The sequence below is a fragment of the Polyodon spathula genome, chromosome 1 (assembly GCF_017654505.1).
Source record: "Polyodon spathula isolate WHYD16114869_AA chromosome 1, ASM1765450v1, whole genome shotgun sequence".
In the NCBI taxonomy this organism is placed as follows: domain Eukaryota; kingdom Metazoa; phylum Chordata; class Actinopteri; order Acipenseriformes; family Polyodontidae; genus Polyodon; species Polyodon spathula.
Window position 1 is genome coordinate 53,980,701 of NC_054534.1, and position 22,394 is coordinate 54,003,094.

The 22,394-nt window shown below is 37.0% G+C and overlaps 1 protein-coding gene across 2 annotated transcripts in view; it reads right to left on the minus strand.

Annotated features, from left to right (window-relative positions):
* LOC121319701 (proepiregulin-like) overlaps nt 1-22,394 on the minus strand; it is a 35,188-nt gene that overhangs the window by 7,117 nt on the left and 5,677 nt on the right. Inside the window, exons 2-3 of one of the 2 annotated variants that reach the window (XM_041257395.1) lie at nt 1,274-1,360; nt 132-261 (exon numbers count right to left, since the gene is read on the minus strand). In XM_041257395.1, coding sequence (XP_041113329.1) covers nt 132-261; nt 1,274-1,360 — 217 coding nt within the window. The remainder of the gene's footprint in view (nt 1-131; nt 262-1,273; nt 1,361-22,394) is intronic. The other variant, XM_041257405.1, reaches the window with a different exon arrangement.

The following is a 22,394-nucleotide window of genomic DNA, read 5'->3' on the forward strand; positions in this document are numbered from 1 at the left end:
ATTGTCTTTGATGACCTAAAAGTGTTACATAAGGATCACCGCATAGACTTCCAACTGTATCTGAAGCCCCAAAGGACTTTGCATGTAATACTTTATAAACAGAAATTATGCCTTGTGTGTGCTCCTCTTACCTACAAGTGTGTATATTTAGTTCCAGAAGAAACATGCACTCTCCATGAAAGCAAAATGTGTCCAGTTCTGTTCCACATTTTTCTGTTTGTACTCTTTCCACTCGAGGTGTCTCAAATGAAGAAGCTGTGACTGTTAAATATAAAAATATATATTACATTTTGTGATTGCTTTGCATATAGAGTATGCAATGTTACCTGAATTCTTGAAAATATAGATCTGTGAAAAGATACTGTAAGAGATCCACATAATTAAGTGGTTGGAGCTAATAAAACTGTAATCATAAATTGTACATGTTGTGAACTTATATTCACTATATAGGTCTCAAATGTACAGTTTGGAAGAAACACATGATATAGCAAACATGTATTTTCATTTGAAAACATGTGTAAGGTACTTCACCAGCTTATAGAAAGTTTTCAGGGTGCTTTACTTCCTAAGTCATTTCATGTTAAAAGCATGTTGGTTGGTTTCTCACAGTAAGACATGAAAACAGATTTCTTTAACTTAGTGTACTACCAGATATCGTGTTAAAAAAAAAAAAAAAAGAATAGCATTTTACAGGAAACATTTACAGGGGTGGTATTTTTAGCATGGTAACAACCTGTTTTAAATGGTATTACAAGTAATTTCATATTTCTGCATACAGTACAGTTGCATCACAGTTTGTAAAACGTAGCATACAGTATGGGCTGCAAAGAAATGAGTTCCAACAGTAAGAGGTGTGGTACAATAGGTGTTCTCCAGCCTATCAGATACTTCGTATAAGTAAAGCTCACAGTTTATCAGGCTTTTCTCTGCAGTAACTTTCAAATTGTTTCTTAAAAAATACTTAGTATAGCACTAGATGTAGCAGTAATCTAATCTAAGATACGCCTAAAATTGAAAAATTTTGGTTGCATGTGGTCCAGTGGTTAAAGAAAAGGACTTGTAACCAGGAGGTCCCTGGTTCAAATCCCGGCTCAGCCTTTGACTCACTGTGTGACCCTGAGCAAGTCACTTAACCTCCTTCTGCTCCATCTTGGGTGAGACGTTGTTGTAAGCGACTGCAGCTGATGCATAGTTCACACACCCTAGTAAGTCGCCTTGGATAAAGACATCTGCTAAATAAACATATAATAATAATGTACAGTAGAATATACACCTGGTAGGTTACCTGCTGTTGTACACTGCAGTTGTCCTGGGCCACATGCTGGAGTTGTGCTGCAAACACTTTGCAGCAGGTGAAGACCTGAGGATATGACAAATGAAACATGTTTTTTATATTTTCAATTTATTTCAATTAATTAATCTGAAAAGATGCAAATACCCCGTCACTGCATTCTCTGACAGTTTGCTCCAAAACCTATGTTACAAAGCAACCCAAAATTCTAAAAGGGCCATTTTTATTCAGGGATTAATCATTTAGAAATTGTAGTAAAAGCACATTTATAAAAAGTTTAAAGTTTGTGAATAATCTTTAATTGGAAAATTAACTGCATAATTCTGCTACCCACTTGATGTTGTTCTCAAGCCTATACTTGTACACTTGTATGTTTTTCATAAGTGATATATTTGTCAACTCGTTTTAGTAACAAAAGGTGGAGCTGTACAAATAAATATACTACATGTAAGATTTGTCTGTTTCCATCATACATTTATAATCTTAATGTTCAATATCAACTCGGTAACAGTGTATCAAAAATGGGTTGATAACTAGGAGAACAGATTGTCCAACTAATTTAATTTAAATGTACAGTTAATAGTTACAATTAAATAACATTGGGAAGAATCCTCAGTCAGGACGCCTGATGTTATGTATCTTGTATGTTCAAAAATTTTAAATAAAATAAAACACAATGTTATTAAACTGAGACACTTTAGACACTACCAGTATGTATTTCTATATTTGATTTAAATATACAACCACACCCAAATGTATCAAACATCCTTTTTAACACGTGAGATACATACAATTTAGCCTCAGCATAAGACCTAGACAGTGACTCCTAAATGAATTATTTCCACCATTCTAAATGAGTTGTACATCAATAAAAATTAACTATGCTGTTATACAAATTGTTCAGTTGGTTGCCTCAAGGCTTATTTGTTATTGCAGTTTCACAATTAACGTATATATATAATATATATATATATATATATATATATATAATATGATTATATATATATATATATATATATAGATACAGTTGAAACTTTTCATGCATGTACCATGTCGTCATCCCAGTAGGTTGTTTCACACTTATCCATGCTCATTTGTTCAACTGGTCTACACACAGTAATTTGATTTCTCATATTAAACGCTGATCTTTGACCAGATTTTTTGCGTGACTAGTACCTGTTGAAGTCTTAATTGAGAAGTGGTGTGAGACAGGATTTTGCGACTATACCTTGAGTTCTTAAAAATAATATGTTCATCAATACCTCATATAGGCGTTTCCAGATAAGATCTGGTTCAGTTTCTTTTGATAGCGTGTGTGATCAGGAGGCAACAGACACCTACGTCCATATGTTTTGGGAGTGTCCTTTGATAAGTTGCTTCTGCGAATATGTACAGTAGTTTACATTCTTTCAGATTGGTCTGGAAGTGCTTTTGTCCCTGGTTGTTCTGCATTAATCATGACTCAGAGCTCCATCTGACTCTTAATGTGCGTAAGCTTTTCCTGGCTGGTTTGTTTGCAGCTAAGAAGGTTATTTTACAGGTAATCCCAAACTACCTGGGACAGAGTGGCTTGAAAACCTGCTGCCACTGCTAATTTTTTTTTTTAAATAGTTAATACATGTTAATACATACTGTTTCTGTCTTGTTTTATATTCTATGTATTAAGATTTTCAAAAAAAGAAAAGAAAAAAAAGAAAATATGAATCGGTACTAACAATTACAACTGCAGACAACTTTTTAGAACAACCCTCAGAGACAAGACAGCTTCTGGCAAGATGCTTTTGAAGTCAAGGAACTGTACATCCTCTTGAAGATATGAGGAAATAAAAAAAAAAAAAAAAAAAAAAAAAAAAAACTGCAATTCATCAAAAAGTATTATTATTTAAAAAAAAAATACTCTAAGTATTTGTTTACATCTACAGGCAAAGGTTTTAAATGAACGACCTATTTTTTTTTTTTTACCAGTTTTTGCCAGTTTTGTGGAAAAACTTTAGTGCTGTAAATACTGTGCCCTTAACTGACAAAGCAAGTTAGAACATAACTGAGACACACGCCCAGTAATTTGTGTCAGGAAAGCTATACAGTACACTGATACTTTAGGAATTTGTAACTCTTGTGTGGCTATATTTTTTTGAGGTCTGGAAAGCAAACCAGTAAAATCAGGACAGGTGGGAATGGTTGGGTGTGGATGATGACAATTTCATCTGCCCAAGAAAAAGCTAGGTAGTGTGATTTGTTAAATAGATAGCTTTTTTTACAATGCAAAGTTGTTTTTCTTAAAACACTCCATTCAATGCAGCGACTGCTTTTGTTATCGGCAACAAATAATTATTGAACAACACAGAAACTGTAAAATAGCGTTGGTAAAGTAGGATAAGCCAAACCTTTAACAACATACCATTTCCATAGTAACTGTTTATGAATATCAACTTTCAGTTTCTTCTCAGGATTGACCCTGAAAGTGCTACATTATAAAATAATTTCACATGCCAAGTTTGCATTGGATTGTTTGTCAATCATGAAAATTATTTCCTTTTTTTTTGTTTGCAGATAAGTCACTTTACATTGAGTCATGCCTTTCTCTGCAGCTTCATGTCACAGTTAATCATTGCGAGCAACGTGCCAGATAAGGTTTTGAGTTGAGTCATTGAGTAATTTACTCTCCAATGTAGACACTACTACAGTGTTTCCATGCAGTTTAGAAACTCAGAAGTCTCTCTCCATTTTAGATTGTCTGGAGACGCTTTCTCATTGATTGCTACTGACAAAACTGCACAGACAAGGCAGGAAATGTCATTATACAATTAACGCGTTTAAAAGGTTCCTTTCTATTTTAAGCGATACCTGTTGGCTTAAAGCATGTTAAAAAGGACATTTTGAAATAATTATTTGGAGAATAGTTTTCAATTTTTTTTTATTTTAAATTCACGACTCGTTTTTCTTTTTTCAATCGTAGCCTACTGCATAGTAGTAGTTTCTGCATGTGAGTTCTATTGTATTATTTGTAGTTAAAATAATATAGGCTACATATGGATTACTAAAAAAGCTATACTAATAACATGCCCCATATATATATATATATATATATATATATATATATATATATATATGGTTGTTTGATATATAATATATTAAAAGACGCAATTTAACTTGATCACAAGTTAAATCACTAGTGTTCAAACAGTGCAACAAAGTTAAGGAATATACAACATAAATGTTTTTTCCACTGGACATGCACTGTGTCCCACATTTTATATTTTAAAACGTACTATATGAAAATCTATCTGTGGGAAATTGAAGTTATACAAAAGAATCATTGTAAAATTGTGGAACTTTGGTTCCCTTTCAATGGAATGATAACCATTACCGAATGGGAAGAGCCCTCTCTGACCGCCAATCACTGAGCATATATAAAAAAGCTGCCCTATCAGGGCCCTGCTGTGAGGGGGAAGTCCCTCCCACCTCCTGCCTAAGAGGGACGTCCTAGCAGTAGCATATCACCATTTTCTCGCTCACTTCAATGAGACAGGTCACAGATTGCTTTGTGCTTTCTTTGTCCGAATTTGTCTGATTTGTCGGTTTAATACCGTCAAATTTAATTTCATCCACGGTAAAATCATGCTTTCGTTATTGAGAGTTCTCCTGCCTAATTCTCATGTCAGTTTACTGACTAGAGCTGGTTTCGATCCCTCTTTTAAGATTGGTAAGCAGCCATTACTCTCTTTCACTACACAAGGCCTTGTGTAGTTTGTTACATCGTGTTGGGAGCTGTTAGGATACCCCGCAGGCTTGCGGCTTCGTCCTCTACGGTGAATAAATTGTCCACATCAAAACAAAAAAAACAAACAAAACAAAAAAAACAGCTCGGGCCTTGCGCCCCTTTCAAGCCTCGGGCTTTCCTCGGCACCGACCGCTCACCCCGGCACCGGTGTGACCACCTTCGGCGCCGTCTACAGCCTGGCACCGACCGCGCTACACTTCGGCACCGCCGCTCGGCATCAAACGTGCTGTCCCTCGGCACTAACCTTGGAGAAAGCACCGCTCTCCTTCCCTACGCAAGCGCAGATGCTCCACGTTAGAGTCACCTCAGAGACGCCCAAGCTCGGCTGAGCGGTGTTTTCAGGAGCTGGCAGAGACTGTGAGGGCTCAGCAGACAATGCTGGAAACCCTGCTTAAATCTCAGGGCAGATTGCCCCCAACTACCGGACAGCCCCAACTTCCCCTGTCTCACTCCCCATCCCCAGTGCCTAGACCTCATAGACTAGATGAGCTGTCTTTTACAGCGTCGAGGTCAGACATGCCTGACCCAGCCACATCCATCGGGCAAGCCACAGTGGGGAGTTCCTTACCGCCTCTGCCACATGTGTCGCAGAGGGAGGAGTTCCAGGCACTCATGCAGTGAGCAGCTGCAGCCATGGACGTTCCCTGGCTGGCAGAACAGGAGGGAAAGGGGAACCGCTTTCTACAGAAGAAAGGGTGCCCACAGCCTGCCTTCCCCTTGTGCCAAGATTTCCTCGAGCTGGTTCGCTTATCCTGGAGCAACCCAGCCTCTGCCCCCTCAGCCTCCAGAACAGCAGAGGCCCTGATACACACTGCAGGAGCCCAAAAAGTGGGCTTAGGCACATTCCCCACCATCTGGGACATGGTCACAGTACTGGTGCAGGAATTTACCTTCACCAGAGGGGACAAAGACCCGACCTGCCTGTCCTAGCCATACAGAACGACTGACGCCATGCTGAAAAAGGCGTATGCATCAACCAGGGTGACCAATGCAATGGCTATACTGGCTATAATGGGTATACTGGTCCTGTACAGCTAGCTGAAAGGCTGCAGGAGTGGGCAACGGAGGCAGACACAGGGGAGTTACTGGCTGTAACAAGAGCGATGACCGACCTAATAGGGGAGTTAGGTGAGGCATCAGGCAGGTCTCTAGCCTCTCCCAAGCCCAAGGGTGACCACCCCTGAGTGGCCCCGGTTGCCACCAACCCCCCTCACAACCAGACTGACCAAAGGCAGTGACCCATGGCAAGGCTGCACCCAGGACTCCTGGGTGCTATCAACAATGAGACACGGATACGCTGTACAACTCCGCTTAGGTCCGCCACCCTTCAAGGGTGTGCTCCTCACCACCGTCGAACCAGCGAGCACGATACTCCTTCAACAGGAGATCGTCAATCTTTAACAGAAGAACACTGTGCGCTTGGTAAAGCCAATCGATGCTCTCAGAGTCTTTTACTCCAGGTACTTCCTGGTGCCCAAGAGGGACAGCGGTTTCAGACCTATTCTGGATCTTAGGGTCCTCAATTTGTTTCTTAAACAGAGGAAGTTCAACATATTGACAGCACAGCGTATCTTCCAGTCCGTCCAACCGGTCGACTGGTTCACATCGATCGACCTGCAAGACCCCTACTTCCATGTCCTGATCCGTCCCACGCACAGAAAGTATCTGTGCTTTGCCTTTCAAGGCAACGTGTACAAATTCTGCGTGCTGCCATTTGGCCTCTCGCTGGCGCCCCGGATGGGTGCAGCACTAGCTGCGGGGTATTCGGATATTCGGATTCTGAACTATCTGGACGATTGGCTAGTTTGGGCTCATTCTAAAGCACATGCAGAGGAGCACACAAAACAGGTCATAGATCATGTGACAAAGTTGAGGCTCTCGATATATCAACAGAAGAGCAATTTCGTACCGTCTCAGTCCACAGTATTACTGGGGATCAAATTAAACTCTGTGAGCATGCTTGCCTCACTGTTGGAAGACAGGAATCGGTCATTTCAAGCCACGCTCTCCCTATTCAGAAAGAATTCTCTCCTACAGATCAAAATATATCAAAGATTGTTGGGGCTGATGACAGCCACCTCGAGAATCCTTCCACTAGGGCTGCTGAGAATGCGCCCGCTTCAAGCATGAGTAAATACGCTCAAGGTGCACCCGGTCCGAGATCGGTACCGGCAGGTGCGAGTATCCAGACAATGCCGGAAGACACCTGAGTGGTGGCTCCGTCATGGCAATCTGCACCTCAGACCTCCCCTCGGATCCCCTCTCAGAAGGGAACTGGTCACTACAGACGCCTCCAGCCTGGGCTGGGGGCGGTCTGGAATGGGAGAAGATTAAGAGGTCAGTGGAAAGGACATAGGCAGCAAGTGCACATAAATGCCCAAGAGCTGCAAGCAGTGAACCTGGCGTTAACCCATTTTTGCCAGTAGTTAGTGAACAAACATGTGCTGGTCTGGACGGACAATACTACAGTGGTAGCCTACATAAACCACCGAGGCTTGTGCTCGCCGAGCCTTCACCATATGCACATACTCCTGTCCTGGATGCACAGAAACTTGCGTTCCATCAGGGCAGTTCACCTCCCCAATGTGGACAACAAGGCAGCAGACCTCCTGTCCAGAAGAGTTCCAGACAGCTCGGAATGGAGACTGCATCCTCAAGTGGTGAAACAGATTTGGGAGAGGTTTCGTACTGCACGAGTCAACCTCTTTGTCACAGCCGAGTGCACTCATTGTCCCCTATGGTTCTCCATGGAGAGAAACTGGGGCCCCCTGGAAGTAGACATGCTAGTTCAGCCCTGGCCACAGGGGATCTTGTATGCATTCCCTCCGCTACCATTAATACCCCTGACACTAGAGTGGATCAGGGTGGAGAGACCACAGGTTCTGCTGGTTGCAATCAGATGGCCGAGACGCCCCTGGTTTGCTCTCCTCTCTGACATGATCAACCGTGGCAGCTCCCACTGCGCAAGGACCTCCTGAGCTATTATGGCATCAGAACCCAGCCCAGCTCCAACTCTGGGTCTGCCCGTTGAACGGAGCCGTCTATTCAGACAAGGTTTGCCAGATGCAATAATAGAAACACTACAGTCTGCTAGGGCACCGAAGAGCCCAGTACTCATACAAATGGAAAGTTTTCTAAGACTGGTGTATTGCCGAAGCTCATGACCCTGTGATCTGCCCTATTGAGACAATATTAACTTTTTACAACACCTGTTTGACACAGGAAAATCAGCGTCCACTTTGAAGGTATACCTGGCAGCAATATCAATGTGCCACGACAAAACTGACTCTGTGTCTCCTGGGGCACATTTATTTGCAGTGCAATTTCTTAAAGGGGCTTGGAGGCTTCGGGTCCTTATGGGTCCCCCATTTGAGCCTATGGTGTCAGAAGAACTGTGCCCTGTTTCCTTGAAGGTGGCGTTTTTAATAACCATTACGTCTGCCAGACGTGTAAGTGAGCTTCCACTGCTGTCCATCGATGACACATGTATGGCTTTCACTGGAAATAACTTGCGGGTGACATTAAGAACAAATCCATCCTTTTTGCCAAAGGTGGTATCCTCATTCCATATTTACTAACCAGTGGTTTTGGAAACTTTCAGACCTCCCACGCACGAGTCAGAGGAGGATCATAGACAGCACACGCTTTGCCCAGTTCGGGCTCTGCGCTGTTACCTGGATAGGACGGCATCCTAGAGACTGTCCAACTAGCTGTTTGTCTGCTATGAGTCCCTCACTAGAGGTCAGGCCCAATCGAAGCAAAGTCTAGTGCTCTGGGTGGCAGATGCTTGGCGTATGAACAGACGGACTCCCCGTTACCGGGGGACAATACGGCCCATTCAACCAGGGGCCAGGCAACTTCGTGGGCTTTCCTTCATGGCGCCTCCTTAGATGAACTATGCAATGCTGCTACATGGACAGGTAGTCAGACAATTGCACGTTTTTACTGCTTGATGTTGCAAACCGAGTGAGACACTCTCTGGGCTCTAGGGAGTTGCAGGCGGAATGCCCTTAGGTGTCATGTAGACTCTGAGGCTATCGACCATGAGGCTGTACTTTCTGTCCCTAACTAACCTCTGATTTCGAAAGAAAATGGGGAAATACTACTGTGAGGACATCCCTCTTCAGCAGGAGGTGGGAGGGACTTCCATCTCAAAGCAGGGCCCTGATAGGGCAACTTTTTTTATATATGCTCAGTGATTGGTGGTCAGAGAGGGCTTTTCCCATTCGGTAATGGTTGTCATTCTCTTTCAGGGAACAATTGAATATCTCAAAACTGTATGGAATACACACTACTGTTCTTCATCTGAATGATTTATTTATTTAACCCAGCATGTTAATAATAAAGATCTACAGTGGTGTTGGTTATTACAGAGCTGTGTATCAGGGACGCACCCAGGAGAACACAGGATCTGGTCTCATCAGTCAACGGGGGGAATGTGCTAATAAAGTTCAGTGAGGTTCAATCTCGTCTTCGTGTCACATAAATTACACGCACCAAACCAAAGAACATGCTGTCACAATCACAACCTATATATATATATATATATATATATATATATATATATATATATATATATATATACAGCTCTTGAAAAAATTAAGAGACCACTGCAAAATTATCAGTTTCTCTGGTTTTACTATTTATAGGTATGTGTTTGGGTAAAACTAACATTTTAGTTTTATTCTATAAACTACTGACCACATTCTGTCCTCTGTAATACAAGGTAAAAGCTGTGCCAGGTGAGAGCACTTGGTGGCAACTTCAGGAGAGAGGAATTAGCTTATTTAAATTGGGAGAAGGTGCCTAACCTTGTTGGAACAGGGCAGGTGTGGTCCGCAACGCAGGCCATCAGGCACAGATGGTTTTAAGGAAGTGTTTTAATCATGTATGTATTGTTCCCAAGCATTTTTTAATCTTTTTAGTTCACTGTCATTGTACATATAGCTGGCCCCTTTTCTATGCAAACTGTTTAATTTAATTATCATCAATAATTACTTACCTTATCTTATTTCCTAAAACTGATAAAGATACTTTACTGTTTGATAAATGGCACCCAATTACTCTCTTGAACTGTGACTACAAAAATGTTGCGTCAGTTTTAGCTAGTAAATTACGGATTACATTGCCATATCTGGCAAATGAAACCCAATTAGGTTTTATTTCCGGTAGACACATTAGTAACAATATTCGTTTAGTGCTGAACATGTTGGACAATGATCACTTAATTTCTTCAGATTTCATCATTTTCGGTGGAACATGATTTTTTATTAAAAACTTTACAATATTTCCAGTTTGGTAATACATTTATTGACTATATCAAGATTCTTGACAAAGATAACAATAGCTCAGTTGGCCTCTCTAAATGCACCTCACCAAGATTTAATATTGAAAGTTATTTGTCAGGGATGCTGTTTATCCCCCTTTTTGTACCAGCTGCAGAGTCTTTTGCCATTCTCATTAGACAAAATAGATCCATCAAAGGGACTGAGATTGGAGATTGTGAATTTACTATCACTCAGCAAGCTAATGACACCACACTTTTTAAAAGACAATGAACAGGTGTCGAAGGCTTTGAATACTTTAAAAATTTTATCTGATGCTTCTGGTCTCCAGTTACATCTAAATAAATGTAAACTTATCTCTATTAAAAATTCTAGTATTACTTCTGTTGAAAATATCAGGGTATGTGAGTCTGTGAAATATTTGGGAGTCTATGTATGTAAAGATATAAATCATAGAATCGAAAAAAAAATGAGAGCCTAGAGTAAAAAAAAAAAAGATGTCTTAGGTTTTCAACTTACGGCTCCAGAGAGATCTCACTATACAAGGTAGAATTCTCCTTTCTAAAGCTAAAGGGATATCTAGATTGGTTTACCTAGCCTTGGCCATTTCTAATCCGTCTATATGGACAGAAAAGATTAATAAAATAATTTTGAATTTTGTGTGGAAGAACAAAATTCACAAACTAAAAAAAAAAACAAATAAAACATTTTGTTTAATAGCTACTGTAATGGAGGTTTAAATGCTGTTCACTTTACAAATCTACTTGATATTTTTCATGTGAAATGGATTAAAAAAAAAAAAAAATTATCTGAGAACTCCATATGGTTTCACATCCTTAAAATAATCTTTTATAAATAAAATTCTATTTGAAATGTGATTTTGATTACAGGAAATGACCTGGCAAGCTTACGGGATTCTATGTAGAGGTGTTGAGAGCTGCAAAACTTGACTTATGTCATAATATTTCCCCTCACAGAATACCTATTTGGAACAACACATGTATTGTCTATAAAAGGAAGTCTTTATGCAGAAATGGATTGATAATGATATTATATTTGTTTGCAACCTTTTTGAAAATAAATCCACTTAATTATTTCAGGTTGTTGCAAAAATGTGCTCTTACAGTGACAGCAAAAAATGATGCCATAATCTTTGATGCAATTCCACTTAATCTTTTTTATTTATGCAAATCCTCTCTGCATCTAAAACCTTCTCTTCATAATTTACACATTAGTAATATTGAGCTTCTAGATTTAAAGTGTACAAATTTTTTTTTTTAAGAAACATTTTACAAATTTGGAGCATGCTAGACCTAGAGCTTGTTTATTCTGGAATTCAATTCTAAATGTAGTATCAATTGGGAAAAAAAAAAGTATGGTCTGTAACTAATGATTATGTTCTTTTGCCAAAAATGAAATAAATTCACTTCACTATAACTCATAAGATTTGCACAGTTAAATATTATTTAAATAAAATGTACCCTGATTTGGACATGGAATTCACTTTGTGTAGCTCTCTCCCTGAGACTATTTCTCATTTATTTTTTAACTGTGAAACCTCTTTCATTTTGGAAAAAAATTACACATTGGCACCTTGATTTGTGTAAAATACTAAATTGCTTCTCTTGAAAATATATAATCTGTTGTTCTATTAATCCTAATATTGATCATTCTGTTGCCTTTTTAGTTCATTTTGTTATTTTACGAGGGCAGTATTTTATAGATAAATGTAAGTGGTCCAATTGGAAGCCTGATTTTTCTCATTTCCTTAATGATTGTAAAATGTATCTTAACTCTTTCAGTATGTAAAAATAGTAGGGCCATCAGAATTTTAGATTGTTTTAAGGACTTGTGCTTCATTTAAAAACATGTAGGTAATATGCCCTTCCTTCTCTTGTTAATAAGCCATTGTTTTAGTTCACTTTTATTTCATTTAAGTTAATTTCTTGGAAAATTGTGCACTGTTACTATTGTCATTTTGCCTCACTGTATGTATTTATATTGGATAATGATAACTGTTATTTTTGTAACAAGAATTAATCTTACTAAAAGATTAATTCAGTTTAGCACAATTTTAAACAATTTGTAAGATTAATTGAAATAAACTTTTTTTTTTTTTAATTAATCATAATTTGCATTATTTTGTAACAGTCCAGCAACATAATTGCATTAAATTAAAAGAGCAAATTAACAGTGTGCTTTTCCCACCATGGCATTAACTAGAGCATGTTTTATTTAACTGTGATGACAGTTATTGTGGATTATGTGCTCAGTGTATAAGAAACTATACTATGCAATATAAGAACAAGGTTGCAAAGTGATTTCTAAAAGCTAATTTGGGTCACTAAGTATATGGCTTTCAAAGGGTTTAGATGAAACGAGTCGTGTCTTCACTTGTTACAAAATTAAATGTAAAAACTGTAAATATTAAAGTTATATAAATGTATACATCTTCTCTGTATATTATCTACAACACAAGAAAAACTGGGTTTGACATTATGCAGCGAATTAATGTTTTTCAAGGTTTATCCTTACAAAAATTAATGCAGATGTACATTTAGCTAATTTACAATAAGGAAGATGAAGCTTCACTAAAGGTAAATACAGGTACACTTTAGCATTGCTAAAAGACAAAATACTTAAAAGCTTTTTTCTTCCCCTTCAGTGCCACTACACTCAGTACTTGGAACAGAAGTGACACATAGTTGATATTCTTTCTATACTATTTATTTTTATATAGTAACTTCAATTTATAAACCGAATTTATAAGTCTTTAAGAATTTCCATAGGTAGTTTTATGGTACAGCAAAATAAAAAGTACATCACTTAGTGTTTAACTCGACTGCATCGACAGCAGGGAATAAAAAACCTGGATCTGCAGCTGTACAGCTTGGAGAGAGATCTGTAAATACTAATTTATTAAATATTGTATTAAAGTAAATACCTTTTCGGAACAGACTGTTAAGTATAAGAGGTATACCGATATCAATAAAAGTATGTGTTACTTATATAAAGGACATCAAATATGTAAGGAACATAAAACCAGATTATTTTTGTAAATACAGATTATGTTTGCAGTTAAAATGCAAACAAAGTCTAACAACGAGTTTACATGAGACAGAACTCCGGATAACAATAAGCATATTTTACAGTGTGTGATTTAGCTAGGTAACAACAGTTGACTGTAATGCTTTCTATAAAATAGAAACAAAATGACATGTTATTATTTTTTTATTGATAATTATTTAAAAAATACAGTTTAATGCTGAAGTTTTTTATTTTTATTTTGTATACTGTTTAAAAAATTGTAAGGTAGTTTTTTTTTTTTACTTTACTTTTTGTGTTAAAGCATTTTAAAAGAAAACTAAAACAGACATGCATTCTCTATAAAATGAGCGTTCTTTAATTTAAGTAATGTGTATCATTATTAAAACGTAGCTAAATTTATAATTAATTTATAATTACAAAACTCTACTTAGTACTGTATTATATATATTTATATATATTATATATATATATATATATATATATATATATATATATATATATATATATATATATATATATGATCCTCAGAGCCAGCATTGCATGATAATATAAATATAAGTTTATATAAAATAATGTTAATTAGAATTAATATAGATTTAAAGATATAAGTAAAAGTGATGTCATATATAGAACACCATTACATCATGTAAGAATAAATCATGGATTTGAATATAAACAATAACAAGTAGTTGTCATGCCATCAAACACCTATGTTTTGATTCAAACACAGGCTCCCTTTAGAAAGATATGTACAACATATCAAAACGTTGGGCAGCTGGCTCTTTGAGCTAATATATATATATATATATATATATATATATATATATATATATATATATACACACACACACACACACACACACACACACACACACACAGGATATGCCTTCTGGTTTTCATTTTATTTTTCACCTTTACTTCCATGTAAAAATGACACCTAATTATTATCTGACACCCAGATTCCTAATTATCACATGATATGTAATTAGTTTAATTTCTTTATTTCCTGCTATGCAAATAAACATGGAAAACAGCTGCAATGTCATGGAAAAGTCTAATAAAATTGTTGTTAACCAAGGGTGGGAACCCTCTGCTGCTTACTCTTTATTGCTAACCTATGGGGTATTCATTAATTACAACCTTACATTTGAACTGTAATTTTATTTTGAACTAATGTATACAAACTTTGTCTTCCAGTAAAAACAAAAACAACTGTTATTCTTATTTGCTTTATTGACTACAAACAATATGGCTGTGAAGCAAATAAACCCCAGAAACAGAAAACAGTGTTTAATTCCAGCGCTGCAGATTGAATATACTTAACAAAAGGCCTGCATGCACATACTATATATTAATAATTATAATAGTATTGTATGCTTTATGCTATAGCATCTTGACTCTTTCCAAAGACAAAATATTGTATTTATTGTATAGATTTACCATCCAATAATTCGGTTGATAGATAGGTAAATAGGTTGAGGGGGACAAGACGGTGCTGAGAAATTCAGAATCCTAAGTCAATTATTCACCAGTCACAAGCACACATTACAAGTGGATTAAAGCATACGGTATTCTTCTTAGCTTATGTCCCTAAAATCCACAGAACTTGATAAGAATATTGGCCAAAGTCATTTCATATACCACACTATCTGTATGAGATTTATGCAGCAAAGCTTCATGTTCTGCCATGTTTAAATCTATAACAGCTGCTGGTTTCCTGCATTGTGATCCAAACATTAGATATTTAAATGCAGGTTAAATATGCCTGCATTTCTTTGTCTTTTTTAGCCCTACTTTAACTTTGTCAATGTTAACAAGGACTGCACGGTATCCTTCCTAATTATTATACACTGTACTGTGTCCTAGCTAGCTACTTTTAATAGTCAATCCTGAAAATATATAGTAATAGGAGCAATATTGTGACCCAATAGCTGTCCATTTTTGGGTTAAGCAAAATTGTAGTTGCCATCTGTATTGTATCATTTCATTTAAATTAATCTCTAGTACAAAGCAATGCCTGCATTCAAGTAAGGGACTGATCAGAAGTTTTAATTCTGTAATGTGCACCATTTATTATAAGTGTGTTTGCCTCCTCTTCAGGTATAGTTTAATTAGCAAAATATCCCACAACTGCATTGATACCCCAAACATTATCCATTTACAACACCTAGTTGGGACATTTGTTCTTCATTTTACCCAAATACATTTTAGGTTACTGCAATGGTGACTGCCAAATTCAGAGACAGAACCCATTTGGGGTGTTGCTGCTTTCCCTGTACATAACAGGGATAGACTTGGTATGAGTGCTAGTTTAATCCTGTGTTGATACAGGATGTGTGCAATTGGGCATTAGTCAGTTTGTATTTTTAAAAAAAAAAAAAAAAAAAAAAAAACTTGATTCACAATTACAAAATTAAGAAAATATTGAGCTTTTAGTAAAATAGAGAGATAAAAAAACAAAGGGATACTATATTCAGTTAAATAACAACAATTGAACACTCTGCTTGCTGCTCTATTGGCCATGAACCAAACAAGAACAGGAAAGGACAAGTAGAAGCAAAAGTTGGTCTTGTCTTCTAAATTTTGTAAAGAAATCCAAAACACACCAAAGATCATAAACCCACATATCAAAAGATTCAAGTGCAGTAGTCCGTCACGTATTTGACTGCGGTGGGACCAGAGAAAGGGCAAATATATAAGAAGTAGGATAAATTAATCATGTTTTAAATACTATGTGGCAGGCTGGCAAGTGGAATGAGGCCCAGAGACAGACTGCACTTCAAAAATATTTTTAAAAAAGATTATTATATATAAAAAAAAAAAAAAAAAAAAGAAACACAAAAATAAAGTGCACAAGGGCAAAACAAAGATCTTTAGACACAAATAAAGCAAAAACAAAACTTACAAAAAAAAAAAGATTTCCAGGCTGGGCAATGCCTTCACTGGATTCAAAACTTACACAAACACAAACACAAACACAAACACAAACACAAACACAAACACAACACACACAACACAAACACAAACACAAACACAAACACAAACTTGCTTCCTCAACTCCCTCCTCCCAAATGAGAAGCAGAGGCCTCCTTTTATGTCAAGTGGCTGGGCGTTGATTGATCGTTAATTAACTTAATCTAATCAACTAATCAACCCCAGCCACCTGAACATAATAAACCCAGGCAGGTAGGGAAAATTAACCCCATCCCTGCCAAATTAAAAAGGCAGAGCTTTGCTCTGCCACATACCATTATACACAGCTGTAATAATGACTGTATTCACACAATTGTTATTTTGAGATTCAGCTTTTATTAGGGAGCTCCCCTAAATCCCTTGTTTAGAAAGATACAGGGTATTAATGCTTGTGACACGGTAGCCGTGTAGATGCGTGCATTCGCTGCTGAGTGACAGGCAGAGGATCAAGACAGAGGTTGAAGCTGATACGTCCCACAGGCAAACAGGATTCATTTACACATCAACACACTGGTTGGTGGGATCTACAATCTCTGAACTAATCTTCTCTGTTCAATAATAAATGAACTCTGGCTACTCACCGGCTATCAGCAGTTTTGACTTGCTTACTCAATCTTCGGTATCCAGCCATAGTTCTGGTTATTGCTCACTCGCTCACTCACTACTCTCTCTCTCTCTCTATCTCTCTCTCTGCTTTACATAAAAGGTATATTTTAAGGTTTAATGAAACCTAAACTGCATTTTCAATACAAAATACAATTTGAAGTTACAAAATACATTAAATAAACAAAACAGAAAATTTATATATACAGCTCTGGAAAAAATTAAGAGACCACTGCAAAATAATCAGTTTCTCTGGTTTTACTATTTATAGGTATGTGTTTGGGTAAAATGAACATTTTTGTTTTATTCTATAAACTACTGACAACATTTCTCCCAAATTCCAAATAAAAATATTGTCATTTAGAGCATTTATTTGCAGAAAATGACAACTGGTCAAAATAACAAAAAAGATGCAGTGTTGTCAGACCTCGAATAATGCAAAGAAAATAAGTTCATATTCATTTTTAAACAACACAATACTAATGTTTTAACTTAGGAAGAGTTCAGAAATCAATATTTGGTGGAATAACCCTGATTTTCAAGCACAGCTTTCATGCGTCTTGGCATGCTCTCCACCAGTCTTTCACATTGATGTTGGGTGACTTTATGCCACTCCTGGTGCAAAAATTCAAGCAGCTCGGCTTTGTTTGATGGCTAGTGACCATCCTTCATCCTCTTGATCACATTCCAGAGGTTTTCAATGGGGTTCAGGTCTGGAGATTGGGCTGGCAATGACAGGGTCTTGATCTGGTGGTCCTCCATCCACACCTTGATTGACCTCAGAGTTGGGGAACATTGTCAGAGCAGAAGGAAGCAAGTTTTCTTCCAGGACAACCTTGTACTTAGCTTGATTCATGCCAAAGCTGCCCGATTCCAGCCTTGCTGAAGCACCCCCAGATCATCATCGATCCTCCACCACATTTCACAGTGGGTGCGAGACACTGTGGCTTGTAGGCCTCTCCAGGTCTCCGTCTAACCATTAGACGACCAGGTGTTGGGCAAAGCTGAAAATTAGACTCATCTGGGGGTGCTTCAGCAATGCTGGAATCGGGCAGATTTGTCTTTGTGAAGGACGCATGAATCAAGCCATATATACTGTATATAGTTCACCCCCCCCCTCCAAAAAAAAAAAAAGAAAAAGAAAAAATGATATTTTAGATAATAAGGCCTGAAACTGAACATTTTGGAATGCTTTTGGGTGGTTGTTATAAGTGTAACCCTTCAAAGTTGCTCTTTAGGAAATATGTAGGGTTTTTAGCATTTTGAACCAAACAAGTTCTCTATCAGTTCTCCTTCAGCAAATCAAGTTTCTGGAAGAGGTCATCAATCAGTTGATTTCTTTGGGGGCTGAAAACCAAGCCAGAAAAAGGGAACAGACGCTCAACAGGACCAGAGAAAGGAAGAATGGCATTAAAGAGCTTCTTTAGGAAAGGGTATTGCTTTAAAGATGCCACATCCTTCCTTGGGTCTTCAAGAAAATGAGGGATCTCCAGCTCAGCTTTGTTGCTTGTTGTTGAGGGAGTACTTATCTGGGAAACATCTTTGCTATCCATAAAAACAAAGAAGTCATCTTCTTCTTCTTCAAGGGGTCTCCCACTAGAAGATTCTGATACAAGACCCAGCTCTTCAGCAGCCTGAAGCATTAATTGATGGAAGCTTCTGGTGTCTCCAGAAAGACAATGTGGTAGCCAGCACATCATTGTTGATTTAAAATTACTCCCAAGACAAACTGAGCGTGTGTGTGTGTGTGTGTGTGTGTGTGTGTGTGTGTGTGTGTGTGTGTGTGTGTGTGTGTGTGAATATTTAATCAAATATGTGATCACTATAATTAAATTGTATACAGCTGCAGTTTGATATTTAAACTATTACTGACAAAATTGAGTATTTTGAAATTACATTTGGTATTTGCATTACAAATTACAAAATACAAATGTAATGAAAATACGTATTTTAATTACATGTATTTTCGATACCGCCCAACTGTGCCTGTTGATTAGGTTTCATACCTGATAATAACACACAGCAGGAAGGCTCTCCCAGGAGCATCAGATACCTAATTAAATAGTTACAATGAGTACACATTATTTACAATATACTACAATATATGTTACACAAAACACCATTTTCATGCACAGGACTGCTGCCCTGCCACAGTGCTGTATACACTTACATTAGTGTTGGGAAATTTACACAGTAGCAAAATGCATAGATTTACGAAAAAAAAATGTGAAGCACAACTGACTTTTGCTTTCCTGTAGACATTTTGCATTAGGGCTGTAACGTTGCTAAAGAAGTTGATCATGGCAGATAAATGGTTATGTGGCGGGCGGACACAAAACAGATTACTGGATAGTGGTATATTTATTTTGCTGTTAAACATTAATTTCCAGCACAGCAGTCATTAGCTGCTAGGAGCAGTAATTGGGACGAAAGCTAGGTATCCAGAGACATAGTACTGGGCATTTAACAAAAGTCAGGGTCAATTATCTACAGTTAATGACCACTGCAGATCATATTAACACTATTATAAACCAAACAAATGTTTTTTTTTTTTTTTTTGTGTATTGTTTTTTTTATTGTGTTTTTAGGTTATATATTGGACTGTCTGCTTAAAAGTTGTCTATTTTATGTTGTCCTTGAAAGCAAGTTTTAAGATTCTTGTTCTATTATCTTTGGGAGTGCTTCTACCGTTGGATAAATAGATATTACTTCCTGGTATCTCGTGTTGGATGCCACAAATGATGAGAATACAACAAATGAGGAGGAAATACCAAATAACCTCCGGACCCTTCTTAGATAGCAGGACTAGAATATTGAAAGACAACACCTAAAAGGCAGCAGACAGCCCAAAATATAACTTAAAACACATTTCAAAAACATCTGTATCAACAAAAAAACATTTGTTCAGTTTATAGCAATAATATGCTCAGAAGCAATCATTCATCATGATTGACATAAAACTGACACAAGATTCCAGGCAGTAACTGATTTTAACCTAATCTTTAAATGCTATTTTCCTTAAATTAATTATTGTATTACTAGGTATTACTTTTAACATGTTTTTTTTGTTTGTTTGTTACTCTGCGGTATCCCTTTACCAGTAACAATGTTTTTCAAAGAGGACTTTCAGTAAACTGACAATATTTTTCTGTTTTTGTTTTTGTGAACATTTTGGGTGAGTTCATTGAATCTTGCATTGAATTGGTTTAAACAGTGACAGATCTAATGTTTAAAGGAGTCAAATCTAGAACCGTAATATAATCTGATCACTGTATATCGAGATTGGAGGATATACTGACCTGATTTATGGAATCTTTCACAATTTCAATTTGAAACATTGATGTGCAACACAAACCCACAAAACTAGGGACATTTGACTTCTACCTAGGCATTGCAGCATAGACAGGGACCATTGCTTCAAGCCTATACAACAATAGTCTGAAATTAGGGGGGGGGGGGGGGGGGGGGGGGACATAATTGAGTTTTCAAATTTTAAAAAGAGCTTACATTATTATTATTATTTTTATTTATTTATTTGCCAGATTCCCTTTAGCCAAGGCGACTTACAGGTGTTACAAAGCAGTACAGGGTTACAATGGAAGCTAATATATAACGTAGTACAGTTTACAGTAAGTGCAAATACCACTGAAATACAGTAAGAACAAGGATGCAGCAAGTTAGGATTACAACAGGTTACAATGACATATTAGTAGTGCAATAGTGCAAAGATAGTGAATTAGTTGAAGATCCAGTAATGTGGTGCGTAGGTCAGGGAAGTCCAGTATATAACAGGAAGTGTAGATCAAGAGACCTAGAAGTACAGTCTAAACCTTAGCCTTAACCAATACTTTAAGCACTACAGCAACCAGGACTAAAGGACAGTTGGAAATCCAGTGGAGAAAGACTTAGGACAAATGGAAGGAGACACTTTTTCACACAGAGTGGCAAGGGTATGAAATGGGTTAGCTAGTCATTTTGAGACAGGATCACTTGGATCCAATTTGACAAAGTTTTGAGATAAATCAGCTACTAGGAACTGGACAAGTTAGATGGGTCAAATGGTCTCCTTTCGTTAATAAATTAGTATGCTATTATATATATATATAATGTTGTTGGTTTATTTTGGTTAATTTAGCCATGTATTTATACAGTACCTTAGCATTTTAAAAGCCATCTGTAAATTCATTTTCCTCTTGTGCTTTAAAGTACTGGCTATATTCTAAATTAAGAACAGTGTCATAGTGTTGCTCAGTCAAGTCCCACCTTTAGTATCCATCCTACTGTTTATCTACTTAACAACTTCTCTTTTACGTCAAAACCCTAAAGTGCCGCACTGAGATTAATTCTTTGGTATATTCCTTAAAGATAGCAAATCAAACATCTGGCGGTATTTACTGTACAAACAAAACCAAATATTTATCCAGGTGCTAAGAAGTGAAAATGTATCAGTTACATTTTGTAATTTGAAGTTTAATAAATACTTGTAATGGATATCTGTTACAGTATAAACAGCCTCATTCCATAGAGATCACATTGACATTCCACAATATAATAAACAATTTACTTAAAAAATAATGTTCCAGAATCAATCAACACTGACTGTGTAAACACATAACATCTGTCTCTTGCATACATAAAATATGTATATACTGTCTTGATAACTAACTGCAGCAAACAGGATGCCCTCCCAGGGACAATGTCACAGGGTTCAGATGTAAACATATAACCAATATGTTTAATACAAAATATGAAGACAAACTTGAGGGAATTATTCAAGCCAAAAAAATTAACTTATTTACACTAATCCTTTAAAACCAATTTTTCATAATGAATTGTAATATTTTTTAGCTTTGAATTTGGAATCTTATAGCATTAGATGGTCATTATGTTAGGCTTACAGTGGAAAATTAAATATACCAGGTGTCACAGTTTGTTTAAACAAGCAAGTGACTCCAAATATCACCTTCCATCTTGCCCCTTGCATCTCATTCTGTTAGACAGGCACTTCCATACAATACTGCCTTAGGTCAGAAATTCTGAAAGGGTTACTAACAACTTTTACTCTTATGAACTCTTGTTAGTAATGGTCAATTAAATTAGAAGGTACTAATTAGTAATAACTTTCTTCCCAAATCTTCCCCAATAATAATGTAGCAAAATCTTAAATATTTTGGCAAAGCTTTTTGAGTGAGCCTACTTACTGCATTTGTACAATATATTGTTAAGCTATTTCTTGTTTGTTGTCTATGAATACTGACTTTCTCAAGTATACATCACAATCAGTGTAAGACAAACTCACATATAGTTAAATGTCATATGTTTATATTTGTGATAAATTAGGGAAAAGGATATATAATAAAATAAAACATAGCAAATACTTTCACTTTTAGGTTTACCAGAGAGAAAAGTATGA